General features: G+C 42.7%; 1 protein-coding gene across 1 annotated transcript; it reads right to left on the bottom strand.

Moving 5' to 3' along the window:
- Positions 1 to 520: 520 nt before the first annotated feature.
- Positions 521 to 8756, bottom strand: LOC120982114 (fibrinogen-like protein 1). The gene is made up of 7 exons (XM_040412063.1): positions 8750 to 8756; positions 5397 to 5467; positions 3948 to 3972; positions 2207 to 2298; positions 1983 to 2103; positions 975 to 1160; positions 521 to 865 (listed from the first exon to the last, which is right to left on the bottom strand). Exons 2-7 carry the CDS (start codon positions 5460 to 5462, stop codon positions 564 to 566), a joined length of 792 nt encoding a protein of 263 aa, XP_040267997.1. The 5' UTR covers positions 5463 to 5467; positions 8750 to 8756; the 3' UTR covers positions 521 to 563.
- Positions 8757 to 15696: the final 6940 nt, after the last annotated feature.

Here is a 15696-nt window from a genome sequence, read left to right as displayed (position 1 = left end):
TAGGGTCCATTCACACGTCCGTAGAATGGGTCCGGATCCGTTACGGAACGAATCTGGACCCATTCGTTCTCTATGGAGCAGGAAGAGATGCGGACAATCCTCGAGCCTCGAGCCTCAATCCTCGAGCCTCAATCCTCGAGCCTCAATCCTCGAGCCTCAATCCTCGAGCCTCAATCCTCGAGCCTCAATCCTCGAGCCTCAATCCTCGAGCCTCAATCCTCGAGCCTCAATCCTCGAGCCTCAATCCTCGAGCGCGGCCCCGATCTTCTGCTCCTGAAGAAAAAAAAAGTAGCAGTTGCGGACAAGAATAGGCAGTTCTATGGGGATGCCGGCCCTACGGATGTGTGAATGGACCCTTAGAAAGAGATTGTCTTGTTCTATAGGACGTCTGATTCTCAATTTTTTATATTAGTCATGACACAACCCTTTTAAGTGTTTAATACTGTATCCTTTAGGATTTAGGTTCAGCATTTCCTATTGGTCTAGAACCGACCAGTCCTCGCGCATTCAATTTACAACATTTATTACATATCACACACACGATGCACATGTAGGACACCCCTCTATTCATGTATTAGATACATTTCACTAAATTTCAGTGACTGGTCAGATCTCCATGTGGGCCAAGACACCGATGAGGCCCAGTTTTGATAATTTGGTGGCTCCCGCCATATACCATTCAGGTTTGCCGATCCACAGGCGTTAAACCACCAACCGGCTTGTTGTTGCCTACTGCAGCTGAGGAACATGATCCCCCCATTTATACACATTGGCCAGCAGTTGTCATTGGGATTGTCCTCCGTGCTGAAACGGCTACAGCGCTGGTTGTCCCCTTCGATTTCCTTATTGCCTGCAAAGGCATCTCCTGGAAGGTGGGAAATAGGAATAGGTCATGACTGTGTCTACAAGTATATGCTGTTACTATAGATTTATACTAGTACTATGAAGTATAGATTTTATAGGTTACCACTTACCTGCTGACCCCGAGTAATTCCCTGCTGAGAGTCTGTAAAAGGTTTTTGCATCCCCGATACGGAAAGGGTTGTACTCTGCATAGCCTTTGTTACCAGCAAAGTCCCCAAGACTGATTCGCAGCTTACATTTCCTGCCTTTCTGGTACGTCAGCAAATGCATTTTCTCAAGTCCAAGCCAGTGCTCCCCTTTAAAAAACAATAATAAAAATTATTTGTCACAACTACAAAACATGGTTCATGTCACTGGTGCCAGTCATAAGGAACAGCTGGTCTCAATATGGCACAAGACCACTGAGACCAGTGACTGGATGTAGCGGTCACATTGGGTCTACGGTGTCATCGCCGTAAATGCAGAGGTAAGAACTGTAGTGGCGGTTGTGTGTAGAGGATATTTGGTTTTAAAGGGGTTGGCTCATCTTGATATGCCACTAATGTCTGGGACCCGCTACTATCTCTAGAAGGAAGGCACACTGAGCAAGGACCAGCTTGATTTCCGGCAGTCCCATAGAGGTGCGCTTGCCAAAAATATCCACGTGCTGCCTTGCTTTGTGGTCCCCATTCTAGAGATAGGTGTGGGTCCCATTGGTGGCATATCCTGTGCAAGATGGGCCAAGCCCTTTAACACTGGTCTAGCTTTGGTAGGTACATAGGACGCCCATTAAAGTTCCAGCACTAAATTCAGCCATACAAACAGAGACAGTCCGGGTGCTATCTGCTGATCCTCAGGGGTGGGGCTAGCAGTGCTCATAGAAAGTATATGAGATTCATATGCCCCTCTACTCACATCTCTGAGGATCATCCGCAGGGGCACAGTGATCTAATTTTGGCTTCTGCTCCCTTGTTTTAGCAATCTCCTGGAACCTCACCAATCAACCTCCTGACTAGTTACTGCGACATGTCAAAATACCGTTTTTTTTCCCATTTCGAAATAGTTTTTTTGTCATTATTTTTTTTTTCTTTCACAGAATTGCTTGACTATCTCTATTATACACAGGTTAGTCTTTTTACCTGTGAGATTTCCAAACCCATTTTCATATTCAAGCCACGACTTTTCAAAGGATAGGCCATCCTCTCCATTGTGTTTTTGTATTAAAGTCCAGCCCCCAACCTTGGATATTTTACAGTACACCTGCAAAGAGAAAACATGTTAAAAATGAAATAGGGCAAAAACACCAAGCAAATTAATCCCATATTAATGATTTTTGTAATCACTGTTGTGTACTTTGCAATACCTTAAAAAAAGTTTTGGCACCCACTGGTTTTACGGTGTATACACCACTGGGGAAATGTTTGTTCCTTTGCCAGATATCTGAGCAATCCCGTGCTATAAATGAGAAACCAAAGTCAGAATTATATTGTCTAGACATCTATTTTAGTGATGATTTATGCAGTCTAGGGTTTTCCGGATGTTAAAAGTTTTGAAAAAACGGTCCATGTGGTGTAAAATGATAAAAAAACGTCATACTATACTCGCTGATCCCCGGCTTCACAGTCCTCCGCCTGGTCCCTCTCGACAGGCTGGAAATGAGTGCTTAGCGGTTAACCCCTTTAAAGGGGTTCTCCGGGAATTAAGAAAATGAAAATAATTTAATATTACTTTATTATAAATACATTCTCAAATACCTTTCATTAGTTATAATGGCTCATTTTATCTGGAGAGCAATCATCAGGGGAAACAAAATGGCCGCTGTCCCATTAGTTCACACAAAACCTGTTACTTTACAACACTGAGGTAAAGAGCTCCTCATCCTCCTCTCTACTTGTCAGGGATTATGATCCTGAATACAGATAAGAACTTTAGCTGAATCTCTGGGGAATTTAGTTCATGAGGAGACATGAAGGACAGAGAGGACGGACAGGACAGACTGTATACAAGAGCTGCTGCTCATTACCACACCTCGCCCTCCTCTCATGTCTCCTCATCATCTCCATCCTCACAGAGATTCACCCGTATTCAGGATCATGATTCCTGACAAGCAGAGCAGAGAGGAGGATGAGGCAGCACTATGGCTCATTGTGGTGAAGTAAACTTGTCCTCCTGTGCGATTAGGACAGGTTTTGTGCGTGCTAATAGGACGGCGGCCATTTTATTTCTCCTAATGATTGCTCCCTAGACAAAACAAGCCTTTCTAAGTAATGAAAGATATCTGTGAATGTATTTATTAATAAATTATATTTAAGTATTTTCATTTTAATTCCTGGAGAACCCCTTTAAGGTGCACTTTCTAAGTAAATTGTATCTACTCTCTCCCAAATATATTTTTTTCAAAATGTCTTGGAATGCTTCACTTCTGCTTTGTAGTAAAGGAGTTGTCTGATTTCAGGAGGAAACTGGACAACCCTCGGGAACAGCCTGCAGTAAAGAAATGGTTAATACTTAAATACCAGATCCTGGTACTCCCGGCGAGGCTATATACACTGGGCTGCAGCAGTGATGTCACCGACAACATGTGACCGCTGCAGCCAATCACTGACCCCTTCACTGCAACACTGAGGCCAATGAGTGGCTGCAGGGGTCACATGTTGTAGACACAATATCACCGGGTAAATACAGTCCTGCTGGGAGAACCGGAGTGACAACACTGGATCGGACAGGTAAGTATTTACCAGTTCTTTAGTGCAGGCTGATCCCGAAGGTTGTCCAGTTTTCTTGTCTTCTGAAACCAGACAACTCCTTTAAAAGGGGTTGTCCAGTCTTTACCAAGCGATGGCCTATACTAGATGATTGGCGGGGGTCTGACACCATCTACTCCCGCTAATCAGCTGGTCGGGTGTAAAAGTCGGCGCTGGTATTTCACAGCTTCTTCAACTACAACAGTACTACTCCCATTGACGACAACTGAAGGATGTCGTATTTCAGTTTTTCCCAATATCCCAGTAAGTAAAATTTTTATTGTAATGTTTATGCGGATGTCTATATACTTAATTCTTGAATATAATCAAGCAATTTTTTTTTATAATATTACAACGTACCTGGCTTTTCCACTGCCCCATTCACCTGTTTAGGTAAAAGAAAATTTAATCAACCGAATGTTTCTGGAAACAAGATAATTAATACATCAATACAGGTATAAAACTAATGCAAGAAAGCAGATTTTTGGTTTGTATTCAATAAATGCATGTGTAAAGTTTTTACCCATTTGTTAAGGAAACCTAACATACAGTAAGAGCTAAAGTAACACTACAACTCAGTATTCCTCTTCAAGGGGTTGTAAGGACTGAAATATTGATGAGTTAGTCTCAGGATAGGTCATCGGCTCTCGGCACCCCAGCTGATCAGATCTTCCTAAGCCTGTGATGTCATGCCCATTGGTAACACGGCCTTTTTAAAGCTCCATCTCATTTAAGTGAATGGGATTGAGCTGCAGTACCAAGCACAGCCACAACACAAAGAACGGCACTGTGTTTAGCATACATTTAAAGTATAACTGTCATATTTTTATTTTATTTGCTAGTTTATTTCAGCTAGGCATGAGTCAAAATATTTGTAATTACCTTATAACAACATGCCCCCTGTCCCTTTTCACTGGTCCCTTAAAAGACAGTTGCTAGGGCTTGTCTGTCTTCCCTTTAGTATAAACAGAAGACAGAGGGGCGGTCCTTCACACTGCATGCCTGCATTAGGCTTCAGAGTGAGGAGGCGTGTCTCTCAGTAATCCAATCTGATTGGCTGTCAGGAAGCTGCTGGCTACAGCAAGTGTGTATGTGAAGTGAGGGAAGGCAGTTTTGGCTTCAGAGAACTGGCAGAGGAGCCATCTTGAGAAGATCCTCTTATTGTAGGGTTCAAAACAACTAAAGATTGCTTTATGCATTGTAACATATACTAAAATTGAATTTTTTTATGAAAACATGAGGGACCACAGAGTTCACGGCCGGATCAAACATCTGATCGACTGGGTGCTGCACCAATCTGATATTGATTAGCTACCCTGAGAGTAGGTCATCAATATTTCAGTCCTGGATAAATCCGCTTTAAAGGGTTTCTCTGGGACGTTGACTAAATGCTAGCTCTCAGACAACCTGTGAAAGATCATTTCATCACCACTTACCGTTCTGTCGATCCACTAATTCCGTAACCTGGTCCTTATGTGACCATAACTCTGGCTGTGGACTCTTTCTCTGACATGACAACTGGATCTGCTCCTGTGTCTTCCTGTTCAGCTGAATAATGTCAAGACATCTTCGGAAAAGCCCGCAGCCAGAGTCAGGCGATCAATGACCTTCCACAGGTTATCTGAAAGCTAGAATTTAGTCAATGTCCCGGAGAAGCCCTTTAAGTTGGTCATACACATTAGATAAAAGCAGGTTGATAATTGAACAAACACCATTATACCAACACAGTCGGGCGCATTTTAGGAGACATAAAATGATAGAAAAGCGGTTAACCCCTTTAAATAAAATTAATATTACAAATACAGTTACCTGTAATAATGTTTTCTCAGGCAAAATCAGGATGAAGCCAAAGATTATAATATAGACTAAGTTCATTTTTCCTGAGGGAAACAGTAAAAATATAAATTGTCAGAACAAAAAAGCAAACCTATGAACCGTAGTACACTGTACAAAAATCTACATAAAATCAACTAAAAAAAAAAAACCTTAAAAATGAAAGAGGAGCGGTCACCTCTCCTGACTTGTCTGTTTTATTAAGTACTTGCATTCCCCATGTAATAACAATAATTCTGGGGCATCTATTCTTACCTTGTACTGTCCCCTTATTATTCTGTTATTAATTAATTACTAGCAGATTGAAATGAAGGTCTAAATGGGTGTTACCAGTTAAGGGTGTGTCCCTGCACTCTGACAACGTATCGTGGCAGACTATGACTGGTAACACCCATCTGGACCTTTATTGCAATCAGGAATAATAAAGGAATGGCACAACAGAATTGTTATTACACGGGGAATACAAGTAGTTAAGAGAGGTTACCGGTACCCTTTAAGTACTGAAATTAGTCCAAACTCCAAAGTGGAATCCACTCATCATACACTATACAATAAAAATAATATAATGGAAAAATGAATAACAATTAAGCCCCCAAATAAAACCCACACATAAAAACTCAATACAAAATTAAAATAACATAAAAACCCTGATATAAAATATAATTATTCACCATGCAATAAAAAACCTTTAAAATGAAAAACCACAAAATAAAACATACCGATTCTACACCATATAAAATAACATGAATAAAAAAGAAAACCTCAAAATAAACCCATTCATTATATACTGTACAACAACAAAAAAGACAAAATAGAATTCACTCAATACACAATGTCATGATTTAACACTACAATTAACATTAAATTACATGTAATCAGGGGGAGTAACGACCATAGCGGCAGACCAGGTGACTGCTATGGGGCCCAGTCGTAGTTGGGTTCATCTCCTCTTCTACTGGAGGTAAAACTTGGTCAGGACTCTACCCTCTAAAGCAGGGGTGGGGAACCTCCGGCCCGAGGGCCGTATGCGGCCCACGGTATCATTTCATGTGGCCCCCGGCCCCCTGCCAGAACATAATGTGAAAATGCTTATGACCCCTTCCATTATGGAAGCGGTCATTAGCATACGGGAGGCACAGGAAGGTGAGAACAGCACTGCACTGGCTGTCCTCACCTTCCCTGGTCTTCTTTCAGCCCCACACTGTGTCCTGACACATCCAGCGTCAGGACGCAGTGCACGTAGACGTGCACTATGACCTGACGCTGTGCGGTGTGAGGTGACAATATAGTGCGGCAGGAAGAAGAACAGGGAGGGTAAGTGAATCTGCCAAGAGGCAGCGCCGTACGGAGCTGGAGAGGTAAGTTCATTTGTTTATCTTAAATACAGTATCTGATCTGATGTCTGATTGGGGCTGATCTGAGGCTAAAGGAGGGTGGGGAGGGTCTGATGGGGGTCTGATCTGAGGCTTGGGAGGGTCTGATCTGAGGCTGGGGGTGTCTGATCTGAGGCTGGGGTTTGATAGGGGTCTGATCTGAGACTAGGGGGGCTGATGGGGGCTGATCTGAGGCTGGGGAGGGTCTGATGGGGGCTGATCTGAGGCTGGGGAGGGTCTGATGGGGGCTGATCTGAGGCTAGGGAGGGTATTATGAAGGTCTGATCTGAGGCTGGTGGGTCTTATAGGGGCTGATCTGACCCTGGGGGGTCTGATGGGGGCTGATCTGAGGCTGGGCGTCTGATCCGGGTCTGGTCTGAGGCTGGGGGTCTGATGGGAGTCTGATCTGAAGCTAGGAAGGGTCTGATTGGGGTCTAATCTGAGGCTTAGAGGTCTGATGGGAGTCTGATCTGAGGCTGATGTAGGCCTGGGGGGTCTGATAGGAGGCTGATTTCAGGCTGATGGAGGTGGGGGCAGATATTTTGCTGAGAAAGGGACAAAGGCAGGGACAGTTGCGAAGAAAGAGGCAGGGAGAGTGAAAGCTGGGTGAACCCCTCTCTGGACCCCCTGGGTTTAGCTTCCTGCCATTAATGTCAAATAAGTAACATTCTGAACTTAAAAATTAGACTGCTATGTGTGGTCAATATGGCGCCTGTATGGTATGTAATATACTGTATATATATAGTGCAGGCGCTATTTTGTGCTGCAAAAATACAGCCCTCTAGATTATTTTAATTGAAGTGCAATTTCTGTAACTTATCCCTAAGTCAATTATATGTTTGACCAAATACAGCAGTAAAAAAATTTTATTGAGAATTTTGTATGGCCCCCGAATGATGTTACAAATATCCAAATGGCCCTTGGCAGCAAAATGGTTCCCCACCGCTGCTCTAAAGGAACAACTTTTACAAATGAGGCAGTGGAAAAATGGCCCGAGGGTCATTGAAAGGGGTTTAGGCAGAAACCCTTCTGTCCTGTGTGGGGCCTGGTTTGATCCTTGCTGTGGGGTCCTTACTTCTCTATGTACGCCACTGGCCAACAGTAATACTATACAGTAATAAGATAACATGAATAACTATTAAAACCTCCAAATAAAACCCACTCATTATACACCTTACAATATTATATTAAAAACTAAAAACCCCAAAGCCACTCAATGTACACCAGACAATAAAATATAATAGAAATGAAAACCCCAAATACAGCATACAATTAAAAAATAACATTAACAGTAAAACCTCAAAATAAAACCCACTAGATTATAGACTATACAATACAAAAATAATAGAAATTAAAACCCCAAATACACTATACAATTAAAAAATAACTAACATTAAAACCTCAAAATAAAACCCACTAGACTATACACTATACAATAAAAAAATAATAGAAATTAAAACCCCAAATACACTATGAAAAAATAACATTAAAATTAAAACCCCAAATACAGCATACAATTAAAAAATTACATTAAAATTAAAACCCCAAATACAGCATACAATTAAAAAATAACATTAACAGTAAAACCTCAAAATAAAACCCACTAGATTATAGACTATACAATAAAAAAAATCATAGAAAACCCCAAATACACTGTACAATGAAAAAATAACATTAAAATTAAAACCCCAAATACACTATGAAAAAATAACATTAAAATTAAAACCCCAAATACAGCATACCAATAAAAAATAATATTAAAATTAAACCCCCCAAAAAACCACTAGATTATACACTATACAATAAAAAAAATAATAGAAATTAAAACCCCAAATACACTGTACAATGAAAAAATAACATTAAAACCCCCAAATAAAACACACTCAATATGAAGTAAATTCATCTAAGAATATTTTTGTGAAATAAGGCAGGTAAAACACCGTCCCCCATACTCACTTCTGCTGTTTCAGTGCCCAGTGAGGAGTCTTCCGGGTCCCTCCATTATATTCGCTGTGGTCAGTAGGAGGTGACTAGGATTAGCCGGTCACGCCTGTTGGATATACCTGTTACCAAACAATAGGCCTTGGCCAGAAGCACTGCATAGACATCTACAACTGAATGACTATTGCCATAGAATGTAAATCATATTTAACAAAAAGAAGACAAAAAAAGGGTGAAAAAAAATAAAAAAAATAAAAAAAGAGTGCCCACATAAATTACCAGGCGGTTTTGTATGAATGACTTAGTTACGTAGAATACAAAAGTGGATAAAAATAATATTATGGGGCTATTATAGTCATTGGATAAAGAAATATAAAATCAATAAGTATAAAAATCAATGCAAAAATATACAAAAAATCTCAAATGTAAAGAGTGCACATTATGTCCTAATGAGACTGGACAAACAGTGCCCCCCCCCCCCCAGACATGATGAGGATGTGAGGGTTCTCATCAGAATTGGATGACGCTTGTATGAAAGTAGTACATGACTCCATACCGACTTTGCGCTCTGTTGTACTGGTGATGTTTCACGCCATTTTTCCGCTTTAGGACACATTGCATGAATGCTGCAGATTTTTTACATCCGCAGTGTTTTACATTAGCAGTGAAGCAGAAGATACTTGAACAAATCTCACCAAATTGTGCCAGCTGCCATGCCAGTCTTTGTAGGACCTGGCCTCCTGTGGTGACGCCTCGAAGGGGTTCTCCAGGATATACATATGGATGACCTATCCTTGGTATGTCAGCTAAGATCCATTCACTTGAATGAGGCTGAGGTGTGCCTAGGCTAGGCATGCTCAACCTGCTGTTGTAAAACTACAACTCCCACAATGCCCTGCTGTAGGCTGATACCTGTAGGCTGTTCGGGCATGCTGGGAGTTGTAGTTTTGCAACAGCTGGAAGGCCGCAGTTTGAGGATGCCTGGCCTAGGCCATGTGAGTGACATCACGTGGCCTAGGAGTAGGCCTAAACGCTAATGGAGCACAGCGGCCTCTTTGTACAACTGATCGTCTGAGGTCCCAGGAGTCAGTCCCTTGCCAATCTCATATTGCTGTCCCATCCTGAAGATAGTCCATCAATATGTAAATCCTGGGCAACCCCTTTAAAAAATGCTTTTTTTAAGATTAGGAATTAAGGGTTTTGCTGCTGCTCCGCAGGTAATCCACAATAGGATTGAAAGGGGTTGTCTGGTTACAACTCTTGGGATCAATCTGTAATAAAGAACTGGTACGTAAGTAAGTACTTACCTGACAGATCCCACCTGTGCCCTTTTTATCTGGCTGCAACAGTGACGACAGGTGATCACTGCAGCCAAGCACTGGCCTCAGCAGTGAAACCGAAGTGGTCAGTGATTGGCTACATTGGTCAAGTGCTGTCGATTTGACGTCACTGCTGCAGCCAAGTAAAGCCCAACCAGATAAACCTGACATTGGACAACTTAAAACTGAATGAGGAAAATCCACCAAAAATATGTAAGTATAAGGCCGTGGGTGAAAATCGAAGCAATTAATTCTGCATCCAGGATCCTTTATCTCCGATTGGATCTTCTTTTCAGTGCTTGTTCCATCCGTTGGTAAATCTGGTTAATCATGAGCTCATCTCTGGGAGAACCAAAGGATGGGGCGAAAATATTCACTTTGCCTGATCCTTCTCACCCCTGCTGTAATCATTAGGAGCGCCCGGGTCACATACATGTGAGGACAGGATCTGGGTATCAGTATAGGCCATCTTGTTTTATAATGAAAGTGCAAATGCTTGGGAAGCAATGGTGAAGAATGGACATCACTAGTGAAGAATGGACATCATACCGGGAAGGATGTTCAACCAAACAGGTTTGGTTGGGTTTTGCACTGCATAGGATGTTAAGGATGAAGAGAAGGGCTTGCCCATGCGTATGACTTGTGGTCTTTTTGTAAGAAAATCCAGTATCCAGTTGCACAGGTCTGAGCTGAGACCCAAGTCGTTCAGTTTCGTTGCCAACTTGTTGGGAGGGATGGTGTTAAAGGCCAAGCTGTAATCAATGAACAGCATCCGCACATAGCTGTCTCTCTGCTCTAGTGTGACAGCGCAGTGTGAAGGGTAAGGCTGGGTTCACACCTGGGCGTATTCACAGGTGTTTTTATCGGGCGTTTTTTAAAGGCGAAAACAAGCAAACGCCCATTTAGGCGCGTTCCTGCTGAAGTCTATGGGTGGGAACGCGCGACAATACGCCCCCAAGAAGCTCCTGTACTTCTTGGGGCGTAGGGCGTTTTACAGCGCGTTCGTACGCGCTGTAAAATGCTCAGGTGAGAACCATGCCCATAGGGAAACGTTGGTTTTTGCCTGTTGAGCGTTTTACAGCGCGTAGGAACGCGCTGTAAAACGCTAGCCTTAGTGAGACAGCATCCTCAGTTGACCTATGTGCTCTGTAAGCAAACTGGTATTGGTCCATGGAGGTGCAGATTTTGGAGGTGCAGAAGTTGTTCAAAGCACTTCATAGCAATAGAAGTGAGAGCCACCAGGCGATAATCACTTAAGGTCTTCACCCCGGCCTGTTCTGGAATTGGGACAATTGTGGAGGCCTTCAGGCAAGTGGGGACAATGGTCTGCTCTAGTAAACACTGTTTTCAGCTGTTTAGCACAGTTTTTTAGGACTTTTCCAGGAACTTCATCAGGGCCAGCTGCTTTGTGGGGATTAATGTGGTTTAAGGCCCATTCTACCTCATGTGCTCTCAGCATCAGGAGACATGATGGAGCCTCTTGCTGGGCTAATTTGATGATAGGCAGCCCATTGTCTTTGTCAAATCGTGCAAAAAAATGATTTAGGTCATCAAGAGAGAAAGAATTTCCGGTGTTGATAGAACAGGTATTGCTCTTTTAATTCGTGATGGACTTGATACCGGCCACGTGCGTCGGGAATCAGAGCTTGTAAAATGATGTTGTATTTTTGTTTTGTAGCAGTGCTTCGCCTCCTTAATGCCCCTCTTCAGATTGGACCTGGCTGTTTTGTACTCCTCTGGGTCTCCATTTTCGGAAAGCAATGTCACGTGCCTTCAAAAGGTTTTGGACATTTCTGTTTATCCATGGTTTCCTATTTGGGAAAGTCTGAATGATTTTGGTATCAGTGACATTGTCCATGCAAAATGTAATATAGGATAGGACAGAGGAGGCCTATATGTTTAAGTCTGGGTGATTGTCCTTTGTAGCTGCCTGTTTAAACAAATCCCAATCTGTGTCCTCAAAACAGTCCTGTGGTCTCATTGTGGCTTCTTCAGGCCAAACTCTGATTGTATGCAAAGTGGGCTTAATCCTGGTGATAAGAGGTTTGTATGCTGGAGCTAAAAACAAAGAAATGTGATGCTGTATAAGCATTTGCTATGTTGCAATAAACACGGTCCAATGTATTTCACCCCCTAGTTGGGAATTTAACAAACTGGTAAAATTTGGGGAGCACAGTTTTGGGATTGGCTTGGTTAAAATCACCCTCTAAGATGAACACTCCATCTGGATGGATATTTTGCAGACTGTTCGTAATATCATGCAATTTGGACAGTGCCAGCCTAACATTAGCTTGTGGAGGAATATAAACTACGGTGAGATACACGATTGTTAATTCCCTCGGTCAGTAGAAGGGTCTGCATTTAAGTGTCATAAGTTCTAAATCAGCAGAGCAATATTGTTCAGCAATGACTGTGGAGGTGCACCGAGCCTTATGGACATAAATACACACTCCACCTCCATTTCGTTTCTTCTGGATTTTAGGAAGAAGAAACGAAATGGACACCATCCCATTAGCATTAATGGTGGAAACGTGGAGATAGTTCAACGTTTCAGATTCTTGGGAGTTCATATTAGTCAGGACCTGTCATGGATAAAAAACACAACAGAAATTACCAAAAAAGGCCTTCAGAGGCTTCATTTTCTGAGGAGTCAGAAGAAAGCACGACTCCCAAAACAGCTGCTAGTCAATTTTTACAGGTGCACCATAGAATCAGTTATCACATACTGCATTACAGTGTGGTCCTCCGGCTGCTCTTCTGAGGACAAGAAGACCCTCAAGCGCATCATCAGATTGGCTGGCAGAATCACTGGTCCTCAGCTACCATCACTGGAGGACATCTTCACTGCTCGCTGCAGCAACAGGGCAAAAATTATCTGCGGGGATCCAACTCAACCTGGCCACGGCCTTTTCATTGCCCGTCTTAGAGCCCTACACGCCCGCACCACTAGGCTGAAGAACAGCTTTTACCCCAAAACAATCAGTCTCCTAAATGCTCAGAGACTATTGCCCCTTCCAAGAATAGAAACTACCACAGACTGAAAGTGACTGTGCATTCATGACCCCATGATGACCTCTTGTCTGCAGTGGTGTCTGAATCAGTGTGTATATATACTCATAAGCACTTCCTACTTAGTTCACAGCATATATATATATATATATATATATATATATATATATATAGCAAGAGCAGTGAATAGTAATGCCTTCTAGTGCAATGTTTTTTTTTTTTTTCTAGTGCAATACTTTAGTTTAAATGTCAGTTCTTGTTCCTCTGTCCATGGCATCTAGGATTGCTCCAAACAACATTTCATTGTATTGTACAGTGACAATAAAGGCATCTTATCTTATCTTATTCTTACCGGACTCAGCGGTTCTATCCATTCGGTAGACAGTCCGCTCCGCAAGTTCAATAGCCTCGTCCGGGATGATAGTATTTAGCCAGGTTTCGGTGAAAAATGAGGCGCAAGTAGTAGCTGGGTAGTGCTTGCTTGTTTGGGGGGTTCTTTAATCGAGTATTGATGCCGCCCCTCTTGCCCCGCTTCTGCTTCCTTTCCCGTCTCCTCCTGTGCCGTCGCTTCGACGGTATAATCATCCAGTCGGGCACCGATGTCCTTAGAATCTCATCCGGGATATTAGGGGGTGGAACATGAGTAGGGTATTGTCTATCTCTCGTGGGCCTCCTTCACACCCCTTTAGACCAATTTGGATTTAAATGGCCACAACAGCCGTTTATTAATAAATACATAACATAAATAAACATAACTACAATTGTTTATTCCCTGACGAGGGAGGTCCTTGAAGCCCCAAAAACTCGTTATCACGACTCCCCAAACTGGCCCATCCATCTTGCCTCCAGACGTAAAACACCAGCTCGGGAGACCAACTGACGGACGCCTTTTACTCAAGCCAACTGTCCAACCATGGGAGTCCAGCCCCACCATTGAGGCCCTCCCATTCTCCCGAAGTATCCGTACCACCAACTTCGAGGACCTCCCACCGCCCCCGACTGCCGCGACAACAAAGACACACAGACACAAGAAACACAAACCCAACCCCCACTCAAATCATAACCTAACCACACCCCCCTTCCCAACCCACACACCAACTGACCCCTGTTCCATAAGGGAGGGAGGGTGGGAGTTTGTCCTTTTAGCTTATCGCTCTAAAATGGCGCCAATTGCCTCCCCCTCTTATAGCCTACTCTGCAAGCCCACCCCTTCTTACTCTCCACCCCCCATAATTTCAAAACTCTTAACCCTCACACTGACGGCCCCCTCCATCCAAACCCTATCATGTCGGCCTTCCCTCAACTGACGTCCCAGTACAGCCTCCACTGGACCTTTCATTCTGATGTCCAGTAGCTCTTGCACACTATACGCTATGTGTGTGCTGTAGCAAACTGAATACAGTTGCTCACTGTGCTTAAAATTAAGGTAATAACTATGTAAAAAATAAGAAATTGGCATTTAAATTGAGAGCTCCAGGCTGCTGCGTCCATGCGCGCTGCCATCTCAGTTGGAGTTTATACATTTAGGTTTGTACAAATAGCGATGTAGTACAATGATTTCACGTACAATTTAGTACACGTTATTTTGTACAATTTGTTAAGGACTATAAAGAGATTAACAATCAAACAGGTTACCCCCTTGAACAGAAAAACGTCCCTCCCTCCGGTGCCTATCCCGTCTGCTCGTTCTCGAACGTCCATTAGTCAACCTGTAGCAATCCTAGCTGGTTTGCCATCTCTCTCTTTAGGTACGATTCTGAGTGTATAAATGGCGTCATCACTTCCCTCATTTCATTGTCTGCAAAAACAATTCTAATAAAATCTTCCCACCTGCGAAAGAATGTATTGATGTGTTTTCCTTTTAATCGCTCCGCTTCTGATCATCCTCAAATATTTCTCCGTTTCCAGACAAGACCATATGCCGTGGTATAAATCAGACCCCTTTAGGTGACACTTAGGACACTCGTTTAATCTGTGTGTAGTAAATTGGAACCCATAAATTAGCTTTGTGTATCATCCTAAAATAAGTTTCCATCCACGTCTCGTTAGGAGTTACTTGTCTTATTTTTTTCCACCCTTGTAGAATCGTTTGCCTAATATCTATGGATGGGAAATCTTTCCTCCATTGGAAAAATAACTGTTCTGCGGAATGCGCATGTTTTTTGTCTCTAATTCCCAGATAGAGCTCTGACAAGAGAATTTTTTTCCTCCCACCGTGGCCTATTAGGGAATCAAAGTCATTGTTATTCATCTCTTTGGAAAGGTTTAACACACTCTGTTTAAGAAACCCCTGTACCTGAAAATATGCCAGTAAAAGTTGAGCCGTCCCCATATGGTATTTTGCCGTGATCTCTGTGAAAGAGTAATATCTTTTGTCCTGTGTGTTCCACATGTCCCTCAAAGTTTCAATCTTCATGTTTTTCCAATGTGTAAAGTGCTTAGTGTCTATACCTGATGGGAATTCCGTGTGTCCCCAAATATCTGTATACTTTGAAAGTGTGAAAGGAAGATCAAAGATTTTACACGTCGCCTTCCAAGTGGCGACAGTGTCTTTAACCAGTAGACTATGCCTCACAGGAAGGGGGATTGCACTATATTTGGTGTGTAGCAAAGCAGATAAACTCCATGGGTGTA

This window comes from Bufo bufo, chromosome 11 (genome assembly GCF_905171765.1).
Source record: "Bufo bufo chromosome 11, aBufBuf1.1, whole genome shotgun sequence".
In the NCBI taxonomy this organism is placed as follows: domain Eukaryota; kingdom Metazoa; phylum Chordata; class Amphibia; order Anura; family Bufonidae; genus Bufo; species Bufo bufo.
The sequence above is the reverse complement of the archived record's forward strand: the minus strand, read 5'-3'. Positions and strand labels throughout refer to the sequence as shown.